The 27,542-nt window shown below is 47.9% G+C and overlaps 1 protein-coding gene across 1 annotated transcript; it reads right to left on the bottom strand.

The window, feature by feature from the left end:
* Nucleotides 1–2,076: 2,076 nt before the first annotated feature.
* Nucleotides 2,077–27,263, bottom strand: LOC144949606 (RNA polymerase II subunit A C-terminal domain phosphatase-like). The gene is given in 16 exon segments (XM_078879566.1): nucleotides 2,077–5,898; nucleotides 8,359–8,630; nucleotides 8,877–9,003; nucleotides 10,010–10,354; nucleotides 12,217–12,358; nucleotides 12,867–13,007; nucleotides 14,077–14,197; nucleotides 14,199–14,351; nucleotides 15,033–16,000; nucleotides 16,721–16,881; nucleotides 17,005–17,095; nucleotides 17,819–17,969; nucleotides 18,929–19,057; nucleotides 19,885–19,978; nucleotides 20,978–21,061; nucleotides 26,924–27,263. Coding segments are annotated over 16 exon segments (3,426 nt in total). The 5' UTR covers nucleotides 27,244–27,263; the 3' UTR covers nucleotides 2,077–5,771.
* Nucleotides 27,264–27,542: the final 279 nt, after the last annotated feature.

Raw genomic sequence — 27,542 nt, 5'->3', positions numbered from 1 at the left:
CTCTGAGTGTTTCATAGTCCCAGCCTGGTCATCCCTGTGTGTTTCATAGTCTCAGTCTGGTCATCTCTGTGTTTCATAGTCCCAGCCTGGTCATCCCTGTGTGTTTCATAGTCTCAGCCTGGTCATCTCTGTGTGTTTCATAGTCTCAGCCTGGTCATCTCTGAGTGTTTCATCATCCCAGCCTGGTCATCTCTGAGTGTTTCATCATCCCAGCCTGGTCATCTCTGTGTGTTTCATAGTCTCAGCCTGGTCATCTCTGAGTGTTTCATCATCCCAGCCTGGTCATCTCTGAGTGTTTCATAGTCTCAGCCTGGTCATCCCTGTGTGTTTCATAGTCTCAGCCTGGTCATCTCTGAGTGTTTCATCATCCCAGCCTGGTCATCTCTGAGTGTTTCATCATCCCAGCCTGGTCATCCCTGTGTGTTTCATAGTCTCAGCCTGGTCATCTCTGTGTGTTTCATAGTCTCAGCCTGGTCATCTCTGTGTGTTTCATAGTCTCAGCCTGGTCATCTCTGTGTGTTTCATAGTCTCAGCCTGGTCATCTCTGAGTGTTTCATAGTCTCAGCCTGGTCATCTCTGTGTGTTTCATAGTCTCAGCCTGGTCATATCTGTGTGTTTCATCCCAGCCTGGTCATCTCTGAGTGTTTCATAGTCTCAGCCTGGTCATCTCTGTGTGTTTCATAGTCTCAGCCTGGTCATCTCTGTGTGTTTCATAGTCTCAGCCTGGTCATCTCTGAGTGTTTCATAGTCTCAGCCTGGTCATCTCTGTGTGTTTCATAGTCTCAGCCTGGTCATCTCTGAGTGTTTCATAGTCTCAGCCTGGTCATCTCTGTGTGTTTCATAGTCTCAGCCTGGTCATATCTGTGTGTTTCATCCCAGCCTGGTCATCTCTGAGTGTTTCATAGTCTCAGCCTGGTCATCTGTGTTTCATAGTCTCAGCCTGGTCATCTCTGTGTGTTTCATAGTCCCAGCCTGGTCATCTCTGAGTGTTTCATAGTCTCAGCCTGGTCATATCTGTGTGTTTCATCCCAGCCTGGTCATCTCTGTGTGTTTCATAGTCTCAGCCTGGTCATATCTGTGTGTTTCATAGTCTCAGCCTGGTCATATCTGTGTGTTTCATCCCAGCCTGGTCATCTCTGTGTTTCATAGTCTCAGCCTGGTCATCTCTGAGTGTTTCATAGTCCCAACCTGGTCATATCTGTGTGTTTCATCCCAGCCTGGTCATCTCTGTGTGTTTCATAGTCTCAGTCTGGTCATCTCTGAGTGTTTCATAGTCCCAACCTGGTCATATCTGTGTGTTTCATCCCAGCCTGGTCATCTCTGTGTGTTTCATAGTCTCAGCCTGGTCATCTCTGAGTGTTTCATAGTCTCAGCCTGGTCATCTCTGAGTGTTTCATAGTCTCAGCCTGGTCATCTCTGAGTGTTTCATAGTCTCAGCCTGGTCATCTATGTGTGTTTCATAGTCTCAGTCTGGTCATCTCTGAGTGTTTCATAGTCTCAGTCTGGTCATCTCTGAGTGTTTCATAGTCCCAACCTGGTCATATCTGTGTGTTTCATCCCAGCCTGGTCATCTCTGTGTGTTTCATAGTCCCAGCCTGGTCATCTCTGTGTGTTTCATAGTCCCAGCCTGGTCATCTCTGAGTGTTTCATAGTCTCAGTCTGGTCATCTCTGAGTGTTTCATAGTCTCAGCCTGGTCATCTCTGTGTGTTTCATAGTCTCAGTCTGGTCATCTCTGAGTGTTTCATAGTCTCAGCCTGGTCATCTCTGTGTGTTTCATAGTCTCAGTCTGGTCATCTCTGAGTGTTTCATAGTCTCAGTCTGGTCATCTCTGAGTGTTTCATAGTCTCAGCCTGGTCATCTCTGAGTGTTTCATAGTCTCAGCCTGGTCATCTCTGTGTGTTTCATAGTCTCAGCCTGGTCATCTCTGTGTGTTTCATAGTCTCAGCCTGGTCATCTCTGAGTGTTTCATAGTCTCAGCCTGGTCATCTCTGTGTGTTTCATAGTCTCAGCCTGGTCATCTCTGTGTGTTTCATAGTCTCAGCCTGGTCATCTCTGTGTGTTTCATAGTCCCAGCCTGGTCATCTCTGAGTGTTTCATAGTCTCAGTCTGGTCATCTCTGAGTGTTTCATAGTCCCAACCTGGTCATATATGTGTGTTTCATCCCAGCCTGGTCATCTCTGTGTGTTTTATAGTCTCAGTCTGGTCATCTCTGAGTGTTTCATAGTCCCAACCTGGTCATATATGTGTGTTTCATCCCAGCCTGGTCATCTCTGTGTGTTTCATAGTCTCAGCCTGGTCATCTCTGTGTGTTTCATAGTCTCAGCCTGGTCATCTCTGATTGCATTAAGCTCTACCAGCAGAACAATCGGTCGTTCATCATTGTGTCAAATTAATTGGTCAACTGACCACGTGAGCCAAAACAATTGGTGCGTTAAACGCACGTACACCACGTGGTGATTTCATTAGTTTGGATGTCTGGTGGTGGTACAAGGTCTTACTGGTGCCTAAAATTTGGCAGAGATCATTGCATGCCCGAACCGACAAAATCAATAACGAATCATCAATATTGATTAAGTACTCGACACACAAATCCAATAGTGCACGAAAGAATCAGTTTTTCAATTAATGTGTTATACGCAATGGGTTTGCGTGACCCCTGCAGCCACTAGAGGCCACTATATTCACGGCAATGTTGAATAAATCGCATGACTCCAAAATTGTGACTGTCGCAATCTTTCAATTCCACTCTCTCAGCCCGACTCAACTGATGAAGACCAAAATTGACGAAACCGGTCAAATTTGCATGCTTAAACAAATGTTTCTCGAAAATATACTTCAGCCGAAAGCTTAATAATCAGATATTTACATACTCACTCTTCCACACGGCAGAAGCAGCCACGTGCAGTGGCTTCTTAGTGGATCTGCGACACCGCTTCCGGGTTCATTCCGTAAAATGTTGTGAACTTAAACTATTCAAAATTTTTTTATGTTAGCAGGTAAGGACTACTGGGCTATATCGCTCTTTTCAGAATTGACCTGATCACAAATGACAGCTAAACGAAGTGCCTTACGTGGACATTTATGGCTGCCGAATACTCTAAAACGCATGATTCTAAATGCAGAGGGAATAACCCGGAGAAAAATCCACGCGACCACGGGAGAAGAGACACGCAAGCTCCAAATATACAACAGGCGTCAGGGTCGGGATCGAACCCACAACCTCCTCCATACCAGGCGGGGTAGTTAACATCTCACCACTGTGGCACCCTGCACAGCCATTCCCCCAATGGATGTGCATCTCTGATGGATGCAGAGGTGGGAGGGGGGGGAATCCCCAGTGTGTTACACCTGCGGTCCCATTTCACCAGCCTTTAAAGTCGACCTACAAATGACTAAATTCGGACCGTACATAGCAAATACCCTACTGGCAAAATAATGCCCGGGTCAAACTTGTAAATGATGCCATCCTCTAGACTCTCCAGTTCTCACCTAGCTCAACGAGATAACTTAATTTTTGGGGTTCCACAATTTGAATGCAATTGAAGGAAAAGGGAAAATGAACAAACTGACAATCACACTTTAACGGCCCAAAGAATTCCAACGGTACGCTAAACGATCCATTATTTATTACAAAATAATCATCAGCGGCGTGGAAAATATTAGTAACAAAATAAATAAGCACACAATACGTCGTCTCCTTCATATATTTATCTCTCCACGTAAAAAAATAAGTTTTTTTTTTTTACATCCCATCAGCTACAAAGCCTTCTGGTCATGCACAATTTCAATATTCAATATGAGAAAACTCTGGACCGGTTTCGACATACAATGTCTCATCAGCAGTCAGCCTTGCTTGAACAATATGCTGGTGAACTGCCAGATGCGAGTGGTAAAGACCCTAACATGCAATCGTAAGACTACATCCTACATGCTTTGTTGTACAGAATCCGTAAAATCAATTTTTTTGCTCACAAGGTTAGATTTAAAGACTTTGGTTACAAATTGGCAAGGTAAGACATTACTATCATACTTAAAACGATGTCTGTTCTAAGACCAAGACTTGTTAAGCCAGTTAAGGGACCACATGCCGTAAGGATGGACTTATAAAAACATGTTATCAGATTGGATTGGTGTTCATATTTTTTTGCAAATTCAGCTTTTTGCATTGTAGTGCACTTATAAGAATTGGTAAAATCTGTAAAAAAAAAAAACGGCCTCATTCATTTGAACAATTTAATTTATTTTGAAAATCTTTATCATGAAAAAAATAAAACTCTGCTATAAAGGTTAACAAATTTACTGCATAAAGGACAGACGCGACATTAAAATGTGGAAAATGTGTCCATTGCGACGCTTTTGTGGGTTACATCTCATCGTTCATTCCAACAAAAGACGAATCAGTTGTTAAACTTCTCCGTTTCTTCTCCCATGTCTCTATATTGCAGCGTTTTGCCCTGTAGGTTTTTTGACATTTCCCTTAAAACTCTATCCACAACGCCCACAGCTTAAGAATATTAGCGCGCTGGCCTCATTTTAAAACCCTTATCCCTTCGACGTTTATACGTGGAGCAAAGGCCGAATCAACTATCCATGAGCCGTACAAAAAACACTAGTTTAAGAGATGCCAACCGCCGCTCATCAAGCGGGTCACACACCCCGCTTCGTTCAGCTAAACCCCCGCGCAAAACAATCTCACCACGGATCATGACGCGCTTCCCATCTCCAAGCGATCCACCAACACTGGATGACAAAAAGAGCCGGAGATATCGGAAACACTTCGCCGCAAAAAACACCTAACGACAATCCACCAATTTTTTTTTTTACTTTAAAGAAACTGACTCTCGAATATTGGGGGCGGGGAAGGGGGGTGGCTTTTTTGTACGCACATTTTCTGTAATCTGATTCGTGCTGCCCCATCCAATATTTACAATCGCATTTATAAACTGGGGCAGTACCGGCCAAATCACAACATCACTACGACTGCAGTATTTCACGTGCGTGCGCCACAAATCAGTGCGTCTACGAGAGAATTCCTGCTGGAAACTCGCAGGCCTCTGCAACAAACCTCATCGGGGCCGTTCCCTGAAATTTTTTGTTCCGAGTTACTATTTTAGTTCTGCCGTATCGCTTCCAGAAAAATTGATGAGCCTCCGACACGAATCTATCCGGACGTGGTTGCACATAGGCAACCACTAGTGTCGCGTCGGATCGGCCAGGGTTTTTATTTGGAGAGGTTTTAACAATTTGTGTAGGGTGTACCGCGAGTACATGATGAACAGAAAATGTTCATGGGAGAAAATTTCCATCCTCGCGCTTGCAGTCACTTAAAAGAAAAAGGGTTGCTCAGCCACAACAGAGGTGGGCATATTGCAATTTTTTTACATGTCCGGAAAAAAAGTGTGACGGTGTGTCCTGGTCTCAGCTTGGTCATCTCTATATTTCGTAGTCGCTATATTTTTCCTCATCTCAGCCTGGTCACCTCCGCATTTTCACTGTCAGACGCGTTTGTGAAAGTGTAGCCGCGTGCACGCGTGCGTCGTTCGGTCAACGTCCGTGTGCAACAGCGGGCAAACGTGCGCGGTGCGTTTCAGTGGCGAGCTGCTTACCCAAAAGTAGTCCACAGTATCACCGATACGCTACTCGCCCACGTCCGTTCGCTCCGCCGCTGACAAGACACGAATAGGTACACACCCACACACCGCTGGCCGTGCGTGTCCCCGCATCTTCACCCTCGCACACGCGTGGGTGACGCGCCCAAGTACAGGGGACGTCACATGAAGTTATCAAGCTCGGCATCGAGAGCAGCTGCCATCTCGTCTGCTTCCGAGCTGCTTCCCTCCAGCTCCTCTTCTTCCTCCTCCTCCTCCTCGCTCTCATCTCTCCTGCGCTTGTGTCCTCTGTTGCGCGCGAACACACGCACGCACGCACACACACACACGGGCGGTTCTCGTTGCGTGCACACAGCAGCGATGTCACCTGCCCGTCGAATCCACGCCACGTGGCGGATGACACAGTGTCCGCAACTGCTTGCGCATGTGGCTGAGCAGATGTGATCTAGTAAGGAGGGACAGCCTAGGATGAACCAACTTATATGACAACTCATGTATTTTTTTGTGTATTTGGTGTGTGGTGGCACATGCCTGTGAACCGCCAACTTAATTGCCTCAAATGCCAAATGTATATTTCCACTTTGGGGCAATGCTATTGATAAAAGTTAGGTTATCGTGATTTGTGATTGTGCACCACTGCGTGAATGGTGAGCGATGCGATGTTTACGATGGTGACAATGCGGAAAATGATGCCAACTCCACGATAAAAGTAAGAATATGCCGATGATAAACACAAGAATGCCAGCACTACTGGCAACGCCATTGGTACGGCTCCTGCTGCTGACGATTACGATAATGGAGATGATGCTGACACTACCATTAACGACACTGATGCTGATGGATGATGCTGCAGTTTTAAAAATAACACCGGTGATGCCAAGATAATCGTACATATTTTTATTATTGCGCCTTTCATGACATCATTATTCCACGGTGCCTTACCAAGTACTGCATAGGTAAAGATAAAGATGCAGCCCTGCAATTAAATCGCTCACACCGCTGTTAGCAGTAAGGGCCTCCCCCCCCTCCCCTCCAGCAGAGGGTATATTTACCAACTCTCCCACGCTGCTCAATCATCTTGGAAGAGGGTGAGAATACTTCCCAATTGAGCCCGCTACTCGGGACCCGCATTGTTTCAACTGCCGCGCACGATACACCAAAACCGGTGACCTCTTCTAGATTGCAAGTCCAGTGTGAAATGTGCCAACCATTAACCCAGTGGTTCTTAATTTTTACTGCTGCCTTGCACCGCTTTGGTTCTCATTCGTTAAACAATGTGCAATGTTAATAAACACATAGGCGTTATGAAACAAAGTAGTCGTACCTACATACCCGTGTTTAATGTGTTTCGATGAATTTACCTTCTAAACCAATCTGGCCATCTTCTTGGTTCTTTCGGTAAAGTCACGTAGAAGGGAAATAATAAAATAATAAAAATAAAACATAATAAAATAATTCTCACGACGTTTCATTCAGACGCTGTCTTCCCGACAGACCTGTTCTTCACCTGTCTTCCCGACAGACCTGTTCTTCACCTGAGGACGGCTGCTTGCGTTGTGGCCGAAACGTCGTGAGAATTATTTTGTTATGTTTTATTTTTATTATTTTATTATTTCCCTTCTACGTGACTTTACCGAAAGAACCAAGAAGATGAATCCCTGCAGTCACGAAAGCTTTAAATCGAAATTTAATCTGGCCATGTCTCACGCGCCCAGAAGGGACATCTCGCACCCCCAGCGGGTGCATGCACGCCAGGTTAAGAACCACTGCATTACACCATGGCAGCGTCCCTACCAAGTACGTGACAAGAATCCAAATACCACCACCTCCACTAATGCTTGTGCAACACTGTACCCATGGTGCACACTTTAAACCGATTTCACTCTAGTCAACACTTCCATGCCAAGTTCGATTGGAAAGGGCACTCGGCTCATTAGCCCCTTGCTATGACGCCTAATTAAAATAATCGGAGCCCACGACCTAACTTTCTGCAGGAGATGATGAGCTACCGAGAAAACTCAAACTTGATACAAAAAAAAAAGCATCTATCACCAGAACAAATTAAGCATGAGCAAAAATGACAGCAGATGTGAGTCAGCTAATCTGGCCTCCAGCGACGGGATGTGATTCATCACATTTACTAAATATGAATCTGGCTCATACCACCACTCCCCCCAACCCACCCACCCCCCGACAATTAAAGCAATTGTCCCAATCAGGGGACACGCTTCAATTCAAGGTTATTTGTATAATTGTATGTGTCTCACCCGAACAACCTTTGCCACATGCTTAGTCGGTGTAATGTCTGCCTCACTTGTACTGCTTTTCATTTGCTCGCTTATTTGTTGTTGAAAACTAGCCAAGAAAAAGTTTGCACGTAACTTACCCCGCCCCCCCCCCCCCACCTTATCCCATTACCTTTCCACGGACTTATCGTTTCTTTCTCGCACCACAGCCGTGAACGTCACACTGCAAATGACCATTCCAAAAAGAGCAACCCTCGTCATTATGTGAATGCGGATGATGCTGCCGACAATTTTAAAAAAGATGATAACGCGAATGGCAGAAGACGCTGGGTGACTGTGAAATGACAATAACGTTAGTGGAGATGACGCTGAGTGACTGCCAAATGATAATAAGCGTGAGACGAGTTGACGCTGGTGAGATCACGACGATGTGAACAGTAGGAGAGAGGATGCTGGTGTCCGTGAAACCACTTTGGGCCTCACGCTGCCAGGCGCTCATCACCGCGGGACGCTGCCTTCAAGGCTGCCGCCGCTCGATGACGAAGGGGGCCTTTCGATGAGCGTCCCCAGCTCCTCCTTGCTTTGCGGGGGGGCCCTGCCTCCGGCCCCCCGCTCCACCTCCATCTCGGGCACAGAGGGGGCACCGCTACGGGCAGAGCTCCCTCCAGCAACCTCCGCCTTCTCCGCCGTCTCCTCCTCTTCTTCCTCCTCCACCTCTTCCTCCTGCTCCTCCTCCTCCTCCCCGTCGCTCTCCTCCCCAAGGATGTCATCCACCTGGCCACCACAATGCATCGCTGAGATGGGTAGCCCTCAAGGGAGGTGGCTCGGTTGGTCACAGCGGCGAAGGGTTACGATGCCCGAGCCACAACAGCGAGAGGCAGCTCCTGGTAGCCTTTGTGCCATTAAGGTCGGCGTCTGGTGACTAAACGGTCGAGCGAGCGGCTCACGAGCAAAAGGTTGAGAGTTCAAATCCACGGCTTGGAGCGTGGGGGGGGGGGGGCGTATGAGAGGTTGACTCACTTCCTTGTCCATGCTGTCCAGGTCGTCCTTGGACAGGGTGTAGAGCGGCAGGGCCTCCGACATGCTGGGCTGCCTCTGCCTCCGACTCCCCTCAGGAGCATCCCTCACTTGCTGCTGGCTCAGGCACCTGTGTGCAACGAGGCAGCGAGCAGAGGAACGGGTGGTACAGAGTCTGCATGCGTCGGGGGATACACAGGATTTGTTCGCCACTGAGCAAGTTTGCGTAGAGAACGACGGAGCAATTAAACTATTCTTTTATTTTACAAGGTAAGGCCCACTGAGCCTCAGAGCTCTTTTTCAGAAGCGACGTAACCACAATTAATCGGTCAACGGAACGGCTTATCGCGCGGACATTTATAGCGGCCAAATATTCTGAAAGCATGTTGATTCTAAATGTGGGGGGGAAAAAACTGGAGGACCCGGAGAAACATCCACACGACCACGGGGAGAACATGGCAACTCCAAATACACCGGCGTCAGGGTTGGGATCGAACTCACGACCTCCTGTACGCTAGGCGAGGTAGTTAACATCTCGCCACCGCGGCACCGGTTGAGCTGCCATAGCGACCCGGTAATTTCTGCCGCGGCGTTACTACCAACGCGCGGGCCAGGCATCAAAAAGCACATCATCCACAACATCATCAGAATGATAATGGATTGTCAGCCGAGGAATGTAATGCGTCTGAGAAAACGTCCACCGAGGAGATGGAGTCATGAAAGGAATTGAACGTGCAGACGCTGGGTGGCTTATCACGTCGCAGGATCGTGAGAGGCGGAGGCTTGGGGAGGCCTTCGTATAGCACGGTTGATGATAATTGACCGTGGCTGATAATGATAATGATCCTCATCATCCACAACAACACTAATTAGAGTTGATGGATCGTGGGTCACTACGACGCCACTCTCGTGTTTTGAACATGTCAATGCAGTGACGCAACTTGAAAACCATGACGGCGCTCCTGACTTTCTCACGAAGCTCAAAACCCACGACGGACAATCCGCGACGCTAACGTCTACATTCGTAACTACTCGAAGTCTTATTGATACCCGAGCCTTTCTTTCATGACGCGGAAACCGGTTCAACACCCCGACTGGCGTCTTAGCGCTGGGCAGCAGCAGCAGCACTCTCGTACCTGAAAGGCGAATGGTCGTCATGCCCCAGGCCCCCGGCAGGCGCCGGCGTTATACTGGGCACCTGCTGCTGTTGCTGCTTCTGCTGCAGCAGTTGCCGTTCCTGCCGCTCCTGCCGCTCCTTCCGCTGCTGCTGCTGCTGCTGCCCTTGCCAGCTGCTGGCTCCTGGCGCGCACGACTGGACGCTGCCCTTCCTCAGCAGGCGCCCCGTGACGGGGTCGTACACGCGCGCCTCGGGCGGTGCCGGCGCCGTGCTGCCCCGCGGGTGCATGGGGGTGGGATGCAGCAGAGCGTGGCGGGCGCCGTCACTGGCGCCCGCCTCCGTGTACGTCGCTGGGCTGCTGCTCCTGTCAGGAGGCCACCGCGGTGGGGAGACGGTGAGGGGGGAGTGTTGTACGTATTATTATTTGTATTGTTATGTTGTTGAATCAGAAATATTGCATTTCACAATACGAGGGTTATCAAGATATCGTGTTTTCATATTTCGAGTTTCTCGTAACTTTGTAATTGGACTTGACGTTTTCCGTCATGGTCTCGTGCTTTAATGTACCTCCGGTTTGAATAAGAATAACTGAGCAGTACCACAACTGCAATTCACTCGACATAAGCCTGCCACGAGACTTATACGCATTGTAAACTTACAATCCATACTGTGTTTAACGCACATGCTACTGCCAGTTACACAACAACTAAATTACAAGCACGAATCACTAAATCTTGACTTAAAGCTTTCGTGACTGCAGTAATTCATATTCTTTGGGTATTTTGGTCAAGCCACGTAGATAGGTGAAAAAATATCGCTACTTCTTCACCCGATGACGATTGCTTGTGTTGCGATCGAAACGTCGTGATATTTTATTCTTTTTCTATCTACGTGGCTTGAGAGGAATGAAATATTTTTTTTAAAAATTCAATGAGCAATGCTTATCACAAGACTATATTTTGAAAAAATGTTACAGTTCCGCTGATCTTGAATTATACGAGATTTTGTAGTATCGCCATATCACGGCGAGCCTCTTCCCAACTGCTACGCGAGTGATTAGGGATGTATCAATTCCCGACATCCACAACTCGAGGAAATATCACAATTCAGCAGGGGTCATGCTTCAACTCGCATATTATCATCTTTTTTTATTGCGGTGTGTGTATTACAACGCTTGTCTACCCTGGAAATCCTCATCGAGTTTTCAAGAGGGTCCCGATACGTTTTCATAGTCAGGGGCTGACGATTGGGAAGTGTTTCACAATGAAATAATTAGCAAATAATTTTTTTAATCTTGCAAATGTGAAACATGATGCAGCCACACATGACCTACTCTTCTTCGAATGACATCACAGAGTCTTGAATGTCTGCAATGAAGCAGATGTGTCCTATTATGGTTAATACACCAACAGTATTAACCAGGGCGGCCTGCTGATTCGACCCTTGAACCTCTGCAACTAGCAGAAAACGCAACACGTCACCGCTCAAGAATCTATAGTTGCACTAATCTACAGGCCTTGTGGTCGCATGAACATTATGTACGGGACATTATTTGGAACACGAATGATTCAATGCATGGATCGTGTGGTTATGAACTTATTTTCACGAGCGAAGCAGAAACATGATAGCATCTCCGTTCTGCTCAAGGATGATTTGTGTTTAAATTCCAACTTGCTCATCTTAATCACAAGTGCGTGTGATGGCTCAGTGATGTGACCAAGGGCATCATAGTTCCCTGAGGCACTCAGTTCCTTCCACAGTGCAAAAACATTACCGCTATCAATTCATTCATACGGCGACTAAAAAGCGAATTAATATGACTTTGCAATGGTCATGAAACACGATTACCAGCTATGGTTACTGACCATTAAAACCACGGAAATATATTTTGAAGTCCGTTCAAACAACTCCCGATCACCGACTCTGCTTGCAGGAGGGCCAATGTACGAGCTCCATCCCTGCAGCATCTCCGATTAACACGGTTGGCTAAGTACAGTGCGAAAAAAGTTCAACGTACGGACATGCAAGACTCCACACCAGAGGTCGCAAACGGGTTTTGATTCCTTACCCGTACCCGGCCGCACCAGGGTCGCAAACGGCTACCCGTACCCGGCTGGGTACGGGTAGCCGGGTATCGGGTAGGGTACGGGTATTGGGTACCCGGTTGCGACCTCTGCTCCACACGCGTGTTGTGCAAGCAAAGGCTGGGGGGGGGGGGGGTGGTACCTGTGCGTGCGCGTGTACCCCTCGGTGAGTGTGAAGAGGCACTCCTCGACGTGGTCCCAGCGATCGGCGCAGGCCCACAGCCAATCGGGCGTCACCACACGGACGCGCCGCGACTCCAGCGCTCGCCGCACCTTGTCCGTGCCTGAGCAACGCAGAGTCGGATGTGTTTGTCCAACATCAATTTACGTTTCCGTATGCTTTTGGAGGTGGGAGGGAAGCCGGAGGTACAGCGGAAGAAAGCCGTGCAGAATAGGGGAAGAATATGCAGTTAGGCACCCGAGTCAGGAATCCAACCTAGGTTCTTGTTGTATGTATGATGAACTTCATTCGCACCGTACGTAGCCAACCGTGCTAATCGGACGTGCGGGTGAAGGACAACAAACTAAACACAAAAAGGAGTTCTAAATAAATTCGTTTTCAATCTCGATGATTTAAAAGTGGATAGCTCCGGTGGCTTCCTAATACCGGAAGAGCGTTCCAGACGGCCGCAAGTGTTCACACTGCCCCATCACCCTGCCCACTGATGCCTTACTCCACAAGTGTACATGCGTGTATGTTGAACTCCTTTCGCACCGTACACGGCCAACCGTGCCGATCGGAGGTGCTAGTCGAAGGACCGCCCTGCGACAGCCGCTATCGCCCACACCCACCGGCCTTAGCAGCGACGAGATGCGTGGTGGCGCACTGAGCGCCGCTGGCATCCAGCACCAGGCTGGAACTGACGATGGCTCCCAGCGCAGAGGCCACCCGGTATTCGCGCGTGCGGTCCGCCGGGCAGTTCGTCGGAAACACTGGCGGAGAAACACCGCGCGCGGTATGAGCACCTACGGCACCCTTCGGCCGTTGTTGACCGATCCGGGAGCTGCTCTCGTTGGGCGCTCTATAAGAGCGTCGCGGTGGCGAGATGTTAACTACCTCGCCTGGTATGCAGTAGGTCGTGGGTTCGATCCTGACCCTGACGCCTGCTGCTGTATATTTGGAGTTTGCGTGTCTCTCTCTCATCATCACGGTCACTAGGAGATGTGAACTACCTCGCCTGGTATGCAGTAGGTCGTGGGTTCGATCCCGACCCTGACGCCTGTTGCTGTATATTTGGAGTTTGCGTGTCTCTCTTTCATCATCATCACGGTGGCTAGGATATGTTAACTACCTCGCCTGGTATGCAGTAGGTCGTGGGTTCGATCCCGACCCTGACACCTGTTGAATATTTAGCGTTTGCGTGTTCTCTCTCTCTCTCTTCCCGTAATTGCGTGGATTCTTCTCCGGGTCCTCCGGTTCTTCCCTCCACGTTTAGAATCAACATTACACGTTGAGTATTTGGCTGCTATACATTTGCACATGACAATAAGCCACTTCGTTGAGCAATTGTTTGTGGCCAGGCCGATTCTGAAAAAGAGCTGCATAGCTCAATGGGCCATACCTGGCAAACAATATTTCAATATATATTAACAATCCATGGCTGGGTAGTTCAGGCTGTGCCAAGCTGACACCACTGAGATCCTGCGTTTGGGGATTAAACTGGGCGCTCCAGTGCAGTGCTTCGCAACCGGTACACCGGCGCGGTGAAGTCCAAGGTGTGCCGTGGTTTTTTTCGAATTATGGAAAACGAAAAAAGAACATCACTGTTCACAAGCTAGGACAAAGTCCCCTCCGTGCCGATCAGTGACCAGTCGAGGCTACCGTTACATCAGTGCATGAGAAATCAGCACAAATGTTAATCGTGTTACAATATACTGGCCGTAAGGTCATAGGTCAAGAGTGCTTACCATTACACCGTGGCATGGACCAAATTGTCATCTGAAAGGCGATATATCTATGGGACCTATATATGTATATATATTTTAGATGAAAGAATGAAACCTCCACTGAAGACGACGACGACCCCACGCAGCACGGAGCGGCGTAGCTCCGGCACGACGGAGCGCAAATCCGGCTCGACCACCGCCCCCGCCGGTTCGCTCTCTCCCTGCCGCCCCCCCCCCCTGCTGCTGCTGCTGCTGCCAGCGGTCCTGCTGCACGTAGAACATCGCGTGCACGCGCGACAGCACCTCCTCCAGGTGCAGCAGGTAGTCGTCCTCCTCCTTATCGTCCACCTCAGCGGCGGCTTCCACCACCACCACCGCCGCCGCCGCGCCCTGCCAGCGAAAGGTCGCCAAGTTTATTTCGTTTCTTCCCCTACGGCAGTGCTCTTCACTGCAAGGCCCGCGGGGCGGCTGGCGGCTCCTGGTGGCTTTTAGTGCGACCCCTGACGTGAGGAACCCGCCCCCCCCAATGTGAAAACACCCCCTATCATCGTCATGCTTTCGACCCCAATTGTTTCAAATGTGTAGCGGTCGTCACACCTGGTGATGCCTCATCGGCGTAAGTGCCCCACCCCCTCTGAAGATTAGTGAAGAACACTGCCCTATAGATTTTGGGGAGGCTTCCCACGTTGTGTAGCACAAGGGCGCTTTTTATCAACCGCATTAAAAACAACCGGACCCCGTTGTTTAAAGTGCGATGCAAGGAGATAGAAACAAACCAGTGACCTATGGATCGCAAGTCCAGGGCACTGATCATAACAACACGGCAGCTCCCTTTGTATTTCCAGTAAAAAAAGGAAAAAAATGTTGCGTTCCTTATGAGACAAACCGTTAACCGATATCCGACCAGATTTTTTTCTACGTAAAATTTACCAGTCGTGCATTAAATATTTTAAACAACCCTAATTCAAACACAGCATTATATGGCTCAGTACGAGCCAATATGAGCCTCACGAAGCCACCCCATAGTAGTAGTAGGCGCCGCACTACTTTGATGCTACGTCACCTCCGTACCTCGTGGGCCTTCCCCTCCTCCTCCTCAACGTCGAATTCAGGCTCAAAGGACTCCCCCTCGGTGATGCCCGACTGCTCCGTGTTCTGCGACGCGATGTCCACGGTGTCGTGTCGCGTCTCGACGCCGCCACCGGCACCACCGCCGCCACCGCCACCGTTCTCACCCACCACCTCGGGCTCGCACGCCGGAACACAAGGCCCCGCGGCTTCGCCCAGGCGCTCCTCCCCGCCCCCCGCCTCCTCCTCCTTGGCGGCGTCACGCCCGCTCCGGACGCCGCCGCACAGCGGTGCCGCCATCTCCGCGTCCAAGCGCACGGCGTCCACCTTCGCGTCCGTCTTCGCGTCCGCCTTCACGTCCACCTTCACGTCCACCTTCGCGTCCGCCTTCACGTCCGCCTTCAACGTCCTCACATCGTCGTCGCCGCCGCCATGCGTCGGGGGCGCCACCGCCTCGCTCTCTTCCTTCAGCGCGGCGGAGGGCGACGATGGAGAGTCACTGTCGCTCGACAAATCAAAGTCCAGGTCGGCCTGCGCGCCGCTGCCCGCGTCGCCCCGCTTCTCGTTGTTCTGCCTGGGCTCGGCTCCCACGTCCGCCACATTCGCGCCCGCTTTCGATTCCTCCTCCTCCTCCTTCAACGAAGCTGCCGCGGTGCCGTCGTCCGTCACCGTCGATCCGGCCGTCACCGGTTCCTTGGCGCCGTCCCTGAACGTGGCGTCCTTCGCACCGCCGCACCGGCCCGTGCCGTTGTTGGTCGGAGCAGCCGGGGCCCTGTCCGCCGCGGGTTTGAGCCGCGAGTCCGCCGCCGCCACCGCCGTCGCTTTTCCCGAACCGTCGGTTTCGGCGGCCGGGGGGCATTTGGCGAGCCGCTCCGGGGCGCGTTCCGCAGGGCCGCGCGAGGAAACCGCGTTAGGCGACTCTGCCGATGCCTGAGAAGAACTCTCCGGGGTAACCTTGGCAACGTTATTTCCTGGAGAGAATTGAAAACAAATTTGCACGTAAACAAAGAGTTGACTTTTGAACTATGTTGTTTTGGCGAGTGTGATGCATTGTGGTGGTGTTAGAACCATGCAGGGCTGCTGGTTGTCTTCTCAGTATCGCAATGCAAAAATACTAAGTATGGTGGCTGCAGAAATTGTACTGCTTACTACCCAGCACCTCGGTAGTAAGCACATTGTGTGAACAAACACAAACTCATAAAAACGGCCAGCCAAAAGCCGCTGCTGCGAGGATGACCGGATTTTGCGTGATGATGGTTTATGTCTCAGACACATTGCACGCATCCCACTCATGATAAACATAGCAAAGCCTACATTGCAGGAGGGGTAATGGAGTTCAGCGTTCGGGAATCCGTGCATTATCCTGAAAACGGAAATGTGCGTGACTGCCATGTGACTAATCCGAATCAGAGACCAGCAGCAGGGCATGTGAGAAAGTTGATGCCACTCAGTGTGGATAAGAGGCAACTGAGAGTACAAAAAAAGAGTTGGTTCTGTGTTGTCATCTCCTAAGCGAGTGGTTCTTAACCTTTCTGGACCAGCTGGCCACAAAAACGCAAAGACCAACCATACACTCAAAACTAATTTTGTGGGCTTTTTCAAACAAACAAAAAAAATCGATTGGATCTGCAACAATGTGGGTCCACGCTCGTGCGGCGTAACGCTGCGCATGCGTGCAGGAAGGGACGTACCCCTGCGCTGAGCCTCGCGCGAGCCCGGCGGTGCGTTGATGTCGCCGGTGCCCTGGAAGTAAACGTACTTCCGCACGGCAATCAGATTGGGCGCCGACCTCCACACATCTTCGCGGTCATCGATGATGCACACCATCGAGTCACCGCACGGAAAAAGGTTTCTGCGCAAGGAAAAAATAAAATACACATTCACCGACGGTGCATGCTCGTGTGCAGCAAGCAAAGGTGCGCATTCACGTCACCGTGGAAATGGCTTGCATGAATTGTCCGGCAGGATCACTCACTTGAGGTTGCCGGTTTTGCAGTAGGGATCTATGCACTCGTCTCGGGAAAGGATTCTGTGCGAAAAAAGCTTCTTCTCCGGATCCAAAAATCCTGCGGTCACGAGCAACAAATGCATTCTTTCATTCACCCGTTGGAAGGTAGCATGAAGTGTAACACGATGGAGAAGTATATTTGTTTTCGTGAAATGTTTGACGTACGTAAAGCACCTTTCGCGTAATTATTTGTGGTTAAAGTGGGACCATCAAATTGAAAATGCAACGCTTTAAAATATATTTAAAAGTCACATTTTACACCAACTAGACGTGGTGTGCACTCTGTCTGGCTGATCCTTTATGGCAAATCATGGTACAGGTTTTCACTGCACATAACAGCACAAGGTTCTGATATTTGCTGCAGGAAGACCAAATATTTTAACAAAAATATTTGCGATTCAAAATGTGATTTTTGAGGTTAGGCCACGTAATAATGTAGCCAAATGTATATATTATTACTGTGGTGAGTTGCAGTTGTAATGTTGAAGTCGTTGGCTGGTGTAGTGGCTGTGATTGTAAAAGTTGCTGTTGTGGTGCAACGCGATTGTAGAGTATGTTTGTATGTTGAACTTCTCTCGCACCGGACGCAGCCAACACCTGTGCTAATCCAAGGTGCAGGGGGAAGGAAAGTTTTCACGTCAAAAATAAATGAAGATTCGAAAAATCTTGGCTGTGAAAACCCCCGCCTGTTAAAGTTAGCCAAACATTCAGTCCGGTCGATTTTACGGATTTTAAAAAAGTTCTGGTCCTGACAACGACACGCGCGGCCGGGCGGACCCACCGGCGATGGTGTGTGCGTAGAGGCGGCTGCCAAAGGTGAAGACGTGTAGCTCGTAGAGCTCGGCGATCTTCTGCAGGAAAGAGCGGCAGTGGGGCCGCAGTCGCGTGTGCAGCATCGGCTGACCCTGGCCAAGCTGGAAGTGGAAGATTCCCTAAAGGACGTCGGAGCAATGGAGGTCATTGACGTAAGCGTTAGCACACGAGGATATTCAGCGGCAAAGCGATTTTCTGCTAAAATGAGCACTGAGGCGTGTGTGAGTGCGTTGAACTTCTTTTGCGCCGTACATAGTCAACCGTGCTAATCGGAGGGGCGGGGGAGGGGGGGGAAGGACAACAAACTAAGCACAAAAAGCAGTTCTTAAGAAATGAGCTTTCAATCTCGAAGGCAGTTCTCATCTCCTACTTCGAGCAAGAGACCAGATAAAACACACACAATAACACCTCTTCATAAGTCACATGAAAGAAGAAGCCACGAGCGAGCAGTGGACATTCCACGTTCCTTTGTCAGGGGTGAGTCTATCCACAGGACACAACGACTGTTGACTTGTCAGCAAAGCGGTAGCCAGAGAGACGATGGGCCGAGTCAACCCCCAACCAGGATTGAACTCACAACCTTCCGATTGCGAGCCGCTCACTCTCTGGCTGAGCCACCTGACTGGAACTTTAACACATTCCTGCGGAGGGAGCTGGTAGGAACGTTGGGTTGCTCGGTCAATGGCCAGGGTCAACGGCGACGTGGTGTATTCCGCAAATATGCCCGACTGTGAGGGCGGGCACAAGCCGGCGTGAGTAGGTTAAACGTTGAGTTTTATAAGGGCACCACGGGGTGACCAGCCCCTCCCCACCCAGCCCCACCCCTCCCACCCCCCACCCAGACCCTGTGGAGGGTAAACCCACAACATTTCCAATTCGAGCACGGCGTTTCGCTGGTGATTACAACCAGCTTCATTAGGCAATAGCTTTGCCGACGGCGTTTCGCTGGTGATGACCACCAGCTTCGTTAGGCAATAGCTTGCTGACAATTTGCCAAAGCTGGTCGGGGGAGCTTCGTCCGCTCTTGCAACCCAAGCGCGCTGCGAGCGGCTTTTGCAACCAACCACGGCGGTCCCACCTTGCTGCTCATGTGCGGGTAGCTCTGCTCCGTCGTGTGGATGAGCGTCTGGTCCAGATCTACCATGAGCACCAGCTTGCGGCTCCGCAACAGCCGCTGCTGATCCTCACGTCCCAGGCTCTCGGCTTGCTGCGACGGCAAGCGAGCGCGCACACGCACGCGACACAAACGACACGAGCGCGAGAACAATGAACAGTTGGGGCTGGGTGAGAACGACCTGCGTGTCGATGCGACGGTTCGCAAGAGCGCGCGCGAGAGGGCAGAAGCCACGTAGAATTAAGTCGTCGCCTGCTGTATAGCAAAAGCTAACGTGTCCGAGCGTGACAGCCCAACTATATTTACGGGGCATTTTTTTGCCAGTATCAAAAGTATGAAAAAATAACAATAGGTTTTACCCTTTGTGGCAATAAAACAGGAGGTGATGAGATGTTCAAACACAAAATAGAAACCTTCTGCAAGGAATCAAGTCTGCATTAACCACACGTACTTGTGGTGAACACACAAACAAACGAAGTCGCGTATTTTTACGTACATCTTTCGCCAATTGTATACCGATTGTACCATCGGCGTCGTAGCATACACAACACAAAGAATCTATTACATTTTCTACCTTACAAGTGACTCTGCCTTCTCGACAGACCTGTCTCCACCTGAAGACGGCTGCTTGCGTTGTGGCCGAAACGTCGTGAGAATTATTTTATGATGTTTAATTTTTATTATTTTATTATTTTCCTTCTACGTGATTTTACCGAAAGAACCAAGAAGATGAATAGGGTAGTTACCATTTTTTTTCTAACTTTTGTAAGTGAACATTTTGAACACAACACATATAACGACCGAGGGGGTCCTCATCACTGCAGAGAATAATGAGCATCACGCGCCACAATATTCCAGCGCGCACGGGCACATGCGCATTACACATTGCACATATGTATGCCAGTGCAGCCGGACCTTACCTCGGATGTGACCATGAGCTCGGGCACGCTGTGAACCATAGAGATGTTGGCTGCGGAACTCGAAACCTGCGTCTGTCCGCCTGCCTTCGCCAACCTGGGGGGCAAGATCGGTGGGTAGGATCACCAAAATCTACGCACACTTAAATAATAACATTCGTTAAATTGTCATATTTAAATGGCACGTGGTCACGCGAGTGGAAGACAGTTGAAAACTTTGTCACGTGAAAGCAAGATGACATGTCGATTTGATTTTACCCTGCAGGCTTAAAACACATATTTAGAATTATCCTCTGACAAAAGTGAACATAAATGCACCCGATCTCATCAGATGTCAAAAGACTGAGCCTGGTAGGTGCTTGAATGAGTAACCACGGACACTTTGCAGGTGTTGTAGGTGTAAAGCCAAGCGGCGGGAAAGAGGTGGTAGCATTGAGTGTGACCCACTTAGATGCGTGGGGTTTTTCTCTGGGTACTGTCACATGTCAAACACTCATTATTGGTATTTGCCAAACACTCCAATGCGGGACACTCCTGATAAAGAGTCTTTAGACTCCTTAAAAATAATCAGCGATATTATTTGCAAGAAAATTCAAAGGAACACCTTATCCATCATTATATAATTCTGTTTTCTTAGAAGGTGTAAATATTTGTAAAATTCCAGGTTATTTCCTGCTGCAATGAGCGTTGAGGCAAGGGCGTTTCACCTCCTGTGTGTAGCCCTGAACCATTGTTGGAAATTCCTCATTTCTAATTGCAGGGCCCAGTCTCTTCATAGAACAAAGACAAAGATCCCCCACATAGCCTTTAACAGACTGTTGGGGCAAGTGCTGTTAGCGAGCACCCATGAAGGCCAACACAACACACGAGGAGGTGGGTGGCCAACACTACGCCCGGCCGCCTTTGTCTCCCTAGTGCCGTTGTTTACACATGTTTACACATTGCACCAGGTACTCATTTGAGGCTGAGTCGACCTAGTGGAGGCCCAGCACCGGTTCAGATAATGGTCACTGGTGTTGGCCGTGAGCAGGATTCGTAGCGCAGCGTAGCGCTAACCGCTACACTACCGCTCCCCACGACACACACAGACACTCACCTCCTGAGGTCCTGTCCACACTCGGCGCAGAGTCCCTTCATCACAATGGGATGGCGACAAGCCTCCAGCCGCAGCAGCTCTCCTCTGTTCCACCCACGGAAACATGCAAACCACACAGCAGCAGCACAGAGAAGCGGTGGCGAGAAACGTTGTCTCCCTCGCCAGATAAGCAGAAGGTCGCGGGTTTGACCCCGAACCTGACGACCCCTGTTGTGTATTCGTAGTTTTGCGTGTTCTCTCTCCCCGTAGTTGTGTGCATTTTTTTTCTCCGGGTCCTCCGGTTTGCACCCTCCACATTTACAAGCACGCGATAATATTATTTCGCTGCGAATCTAAATTCACACACGTGACGATATAAGGCAGTGCAATGAGCTATCGTGTGGCCAGGTCGCCTCTGAAAAATAGCTAATAGCTCAGTGGGCTTTACCGGATGAATGAAATAGAAGTAATGATAGTATTAGAGGTTTTCTGCGTAAATGTTGTGGGTTTACTCTCCAACACACTGGTGCGCTGAACGAGAAATCAATTGACATATTTTGTTTACGTGACAAAACGAATTGGCTGTGTCACATGGTGGCGGGTTTAGCGACACATTTAATTACGCGATCTAGCCCAAAAAAACCTCTATTGTGGATAATATTGGTCGCGAAAGCCAACTACGTGTTAAACAGTAATGGTAGTAGTTTAGAACTCTTTAGCAATCGGGCCGGCCCAGTGGTTAGTCGAAAGACGCTCGATGTTTTGAGGTAGTTAAGCGAACATTTGACAGCGTCACATACTGCAATGGTTTTGTATCGAAGGAAGTTTTTTTTTAAATGTACCGTTAATAAGAAGCACATTTCATGTTATTTATATAAATGTAACCACATCCCTAAGCCGTAATCTTAACCACGCTCACCTTACACTCTCCAAAGCTGAAGCTCGCAATGATTGTTAAACATTCCTCATTTGGTGTAAATAAAACATATCGAAAATGCATAACTTTGCAATGCCACTAATACATTCACGCTTTGCACACATTCAAATATTTTACAGCATCACTGCAATGGGTTTTCCCCACGGTGGTTTGTCAATAAATGTGAATGTATAGTAGAGCTGGAATCCTGATGGGTTATTTTTAAAAGGGTGCGATTTTAATGTGGTGCATAATCAATAAGTAGTGCATTAACCGAATGTTTCATCCCATCCATAACATTTTAAACCACCACACTTGCAGGTTAAAACACTTCAATTCCTGCTCATTTCGTGTCACTGCTCAGCTTTGAAATTCTCCCAGAATCTCTATCCACGAATGATTATCACCCTTGCTCAATTCAAAACGTGTTCATAAATTATCATTATCTGGAAAAAAATCAGCCAGGTGGCTCAGCGGTAGCGAGTTAAAATCCTTGCTTCAGGAGTTTACTCAACCCATCATCCATAAGGGGTCGATAAAACAAGTACTACTTTGTGGAGAAGTCAATAGTGATTGTCCTATCAAATTGATTTGCCCTTGCCACAGGGATGTGGAATTTCTACCACTTGTGCAGGGCTGTAATCAGGAGAAAAGCACAACCTCAATACTCATTTGAAAAGGAAATCGCTATTTCTGTATATGAAAGTTAATTCTAGGCTTAAAATCTCAGATTAGCCACTTGAGCTGTTATAATGCATCAGTCACTGAGCTTTCTATCACCCGTTTCACATAAATCTAGAGTTGTCAACACCTTGGAATATAACTGTATTGCGCTGCAGGCGTCTTGACATGACTATAATAACTGCTATTCTGGAACCCACAACAACAGTGATATGATGTCAAAAGTGTTGGTGAGTTCACAACTCACATCACAGCCTATGTATAATATCCTTCAAGGGTACAAACACATTTGACTTAATTCAGCTGCTGCAGATCAGTGACTGGGATATGTGTGCATTCTGAAAATCAAGCCCTGCAGCACTGGAAAGAATTGATTCAAGGACGCAACACCAAAACTATGAGCTCTTCCAGACACACAATACTTTCTCTATGACGTATACGAATTCGTTTGAAACTTGTGTCAATGCAAACAAAGAACTTCAAAGGAAATGAGGCGTAGCATCAAAAGCAAGTTATTACTCAGACGATGCATTAAAATGTGTGCGAGTGAAATGAAGTGCTACAATGACACATTTCACCATTAACTCAAACCCTTTTTTTCTTCTTCTCCACACTAAAGAAAGTTTTCCAACTCCAGTCAAACAGCTCTCGGGAGACAGCTTAAGGAACACATCTACAAAGCACTATTTTTTTGAGTTGTGCCATCAGCCTTCAAGTTATTCAACGACAGACAACCAATAAATGTTGCATTTACTATTCAGGTCAAAATATTGGAATGTCTAATTATATACGTTTGATCCTTGTGCAAAATCAGGGCGCTGCTAAATTTCCTTTCCTGTTGCAACCTGGTGGCTAATTCATGGACTGCTCAGCTCCTTCAGCACAGCTGACACTGCTGAAGTCGTCATCATCGCCATGCTGCTTCCACATTCGTACAGTGTTCTTAACTCCTTTCTCTTTTACCAGATTCACACACTAAAGCTAAATAAGTTACTCCGTCTCTCCCCTCAGTCCCTTGTTTACATCATTCTGCGAAGGAAACGATTTGCTCCATACGGGTTTGTCCCACCATGATCCAAGAGCTAAACCTGATCATTACGTAACCACTTTCACCAGTAATGCCACCCCGAGCATTAATCTTTGACCTTGTGATAACTGCTTTCGATCACAGTGAGCTGAAGCTGCACTTACATCCACCAATCTATACGAGCTTGCTACCATTGGCACTCAGGCCCTGTGGAAGCCAAATTTGTTGGGGTCTGAGTTGAATGCTAGTTATTAGGTTTTAAGAATTGACATTTTTGCTACAGCAATCAACCGTGGATAATGTTTTTCACACTCTCGCTCAGTTTCACAACGCTGAATGTGAGTCGGAGAACGATGCCCGAATTCATCAATCAACATCAACGATTGCACTTATGGTACTTGCGCATCAAAATGCTCATGAAAGAAGCAACGTTTTGCAATTCATATGGTTATATAAAGTGTTCATTGCACCCTTGTAACCACCGGATGCAAGGATGTAAACAAAATAAAAATGTATTAATTGGCATGTTTACATGACAAACCTTACTAAGTGGCTGTGTCAGGTGGTGGCGGATTTAACGCCACATTTATATTTACGCGTTATAACCCAAAAAAAAACAATATTATGGAAAATAAAATCTTGAATCGAAGTGAGACTCTGAAGCACGACCATTCATCAATTTGTCGGGCATGGAGGAAAGCTGCATTATTCCAAGGTGTTCAATTGTTCCTCTGTATCCATTGCCCATTAAGAGGAACTTCCATGAAGCAGACTACTTTATTGAAAATGGATAGGAAAATCTGGCACCAATTAAATTGGTTAACCGTAAGTCACATTTTTACAGTTTTCCAAAACGAAATGTGCCAGTCTGTGTAGGTTTTCTTGTGGATGGTATTTTATTTACATCAGGCCATAACATTACTCTATTATGGTTTTTAAAAGGTGCATTTAAAAAGTATTAATAAAGGGCTCACAATAATATACTCATATTTTGTTGTTAAACAAAGTATCAGAAACATTGCTAACATGTTTTTTCCAAAACATGAAAATCAGTTATATATAATTGTATATCAATATAATTCATAACATACACAACAGCTCTGTTATAAAACTATGAATGAGCAAGACAATAGATCCCTACATTTAATTGCATTTAATTGTACTATGATCAATTTAGCAATTGACGTTGAGAAAAATGCCTCTTCCAAAAATATACAAAAAACTGCTATTAGAGAAAACTTCCTCCTGTCATACGACAGATAAGGAACTGGACGTTGCCTCCCGGAAGCACTCAATCCTATTATCCGTGCCGTCATAAGGAAGAGAGGAGAAACCCAGAAGTGGCAGAACATTCATCCTGTCATCCACGAATTTATTTATGCTTTACCGTTTGGATAAAACAAGTCATTTGCAGGAATAGCACGATCCGTGTACTTTCAGATTTTTTTCCAAATACTTTGTCAGATCTCATGTTTCCAATCTATGTCATGACAGCGAGTATGCACTGATTGAAAACGTTATTCTTTAGGCACATGCATCATGGATATCCCTTGTAAAATAGTCAGGTAACTGGCTAAAACAGTCATCTGTGTAACATATCAAACAAACTCAAACTCACTGGTATGTGGCTTCTATTACAAAAACATTTTTAAACCACTGGATCCTGCACTTTCTTGCATCTTTATTTAATCTATTCAACAGTGTTGAAGTGTAACTTGCATCGCATACGCTTGTCATCACTTTCTGTCTTGAATTTTCCGAGGACAGGGAAATCTCATAAAATCTGCAATTTGTCCTAGAGAATCAAGTAAGTTGAACACGTAGACTTTCGCGACTAATATCATCCACAATACAGATTTTTATTTGGGTTAGATCGCGTAAATATGAATGTGTCGTTAAATCCACCACCAGCCGACACAGCCAATTAGTAAGGTTTGTCACATAAACAGAACATGCCAAATTATTACTGGTACAGCACACCGCTGTGTTAGAGAGCAAATCTACAACATTCACAATCAGAGTACGACGTTTCGCCAATAATTACAACTAGCATCATCAGGCAGATTTGATGATGCTAGTTGTAATTATATTTACGCGATCTAACTTAAAAAAAAACTGTATCATGGAAAATCAAGTCAATTAATTTTTTATGTCCCCATTTGAACCCTCCAGGTACATTTTCCCAGACTATTTTCATATATGTGACCAGTATCTCAATGGCTTAAGTCCTCATTTCATCCACACCTCACTTATTACAATTAATATATCTTGCTTTTGACTCGAATTCAGCAATATTTGATTATCGTGCATTGCATGTGACAGTGGTCAAATCGAAACGTTATTCTATTAATATCCTCTCCTTCACCTTCGCAGCCAATGCCATGACTGGTGGAACCAGATCTGCTGAGGAATGGGAATCGTGGTTAAATGTGCAACATGTGCAACAGACTTTTTACCGTACTTTGCCATGCTGGTCAGTGCAGGTTGGCACTGGCAAGTGCATGCACCAGTCATGCGAGGTTAAGTCTACTCGCAGTTCCCAACAATAACAATGCAATCGCAACCACAACACCAACCCATCACCACCACTGGTGTTTAGTTTGTGGGCCTTCCCCCCGCACCTCCGATTCGCACGGTTGCCTACGTACGGTGCAAAAGAAGTTCAACATACATACAACGCTACAAAAACAGCGCACCACAACACCAACTTCTACAATAACAGCAACTGCAGCAACCAACAGCATGATAACTGCAACTCACCACAGGAATAACAAACAGCAATGCACCGGTCAATTTATTTTCTTTCTACGTGACTTTACCGAAAGAACCAACGAGTAATTCCTGCAGTCACGAAAGCTTCGAATCTAGTTTCAACAAACAGCAACTTTTCACCACTGGCCACGGCGCAGCTACAACTATCCAAACAACTAAACGCCACAATACCTGCACGCTTCATCACAGCAACAATCGCCACAACATCAACCAAAAGTTGCATCGTGTAGCGCAGTTTATTGCAATGCAGTCAATTTTGTTGCATCGCTGTACACACAGTCTTGCATTATATTATAGTGTCACCGATTCGAGTGATTTTAATTACGGTATGTTAGAACAGTACATTCGAGTGCATTGTACTAAAGTGTATTATAGTCTACACTCAAAAGAGCTGTCACACTAGACGAGGCAGACAGAAGACAGACCCAGGCGCATGCAAACCATCACAACTTCTCACGTCAACAAAACTCACTAAAACCTGCACCACCACCACACACATAACAAAACACTCTTAACAACCCCCTAAACAGCATGATAACATCAACCCGGGCGGCGGCGGCGGCATGCTCACCCCGAGGCCACTATTTGTCCGGGCGCGCAGCAGAGGCGCACGACGACGCCAGCGCTGCTCGCCTTCAGCTTCACCTCGCGGGCAGAGCGCCCAGGCGAGACCGTGGTCGCGGCCTGCTCATCCTTCGCCTCGTCCGCCTCGGGCGCCACCGTCGCCGCGTCCTCCTCGTCCCTACCGCCACCACCGCCGCTGTCCTCCACCGCCGCCACGTGCGCCACCACCGAACCCATGCGTACGGCCGAGCCGGGAGCCACTTTCCACTCCAAGAGGCGCACAGCACGAAGCGTACCGGGCACTCGAACCACGCCGGCCTCTGCCATTGCTGAGTGTGAATCGACAGCTTTCGATTCGCGACCGCGGCGCAGTTCAATCTCGAATCGATTCGTGTCCCGTGAATTGGGTTGAAGGGGGAAATGGATCGATTCCCTTGTGAGAGAGTTGTTGATGTGAATCGGAATCGGCTTGGTTTGCTGGGAGGTTCTTGTTTATGAAGTGAAATATGGCGGGATTTTGGTCGGTGCCTCAGAGGGTTCTTATATTTAAGACGTAATAATAATGCTGTTGTTGTGAGGGTTATTTTTTTTGTGATGTTGACCCCCAGTGATTGGATGGGCCGCGG

The sequence above is a fragment of the Lampetra fluviatilis genome, chromosome 54 (assembly GCF_964198595.1).
Source record: "Lampetra fluviatilis chromosome 54, kcLamFluv1.1, whole genome shotgun sequence".
Taxonomy (NCBI): domain Eukaryota; kingdom Metazoa; phylum Chordata; class Hyperoartia; order Petromyzontiformes; family Petromyzontidae; genus Lampetra; species Lampetra fluviatilis.
This window is presented reverse-complemented; position numbering and strand designations above follow the sequence as displayed.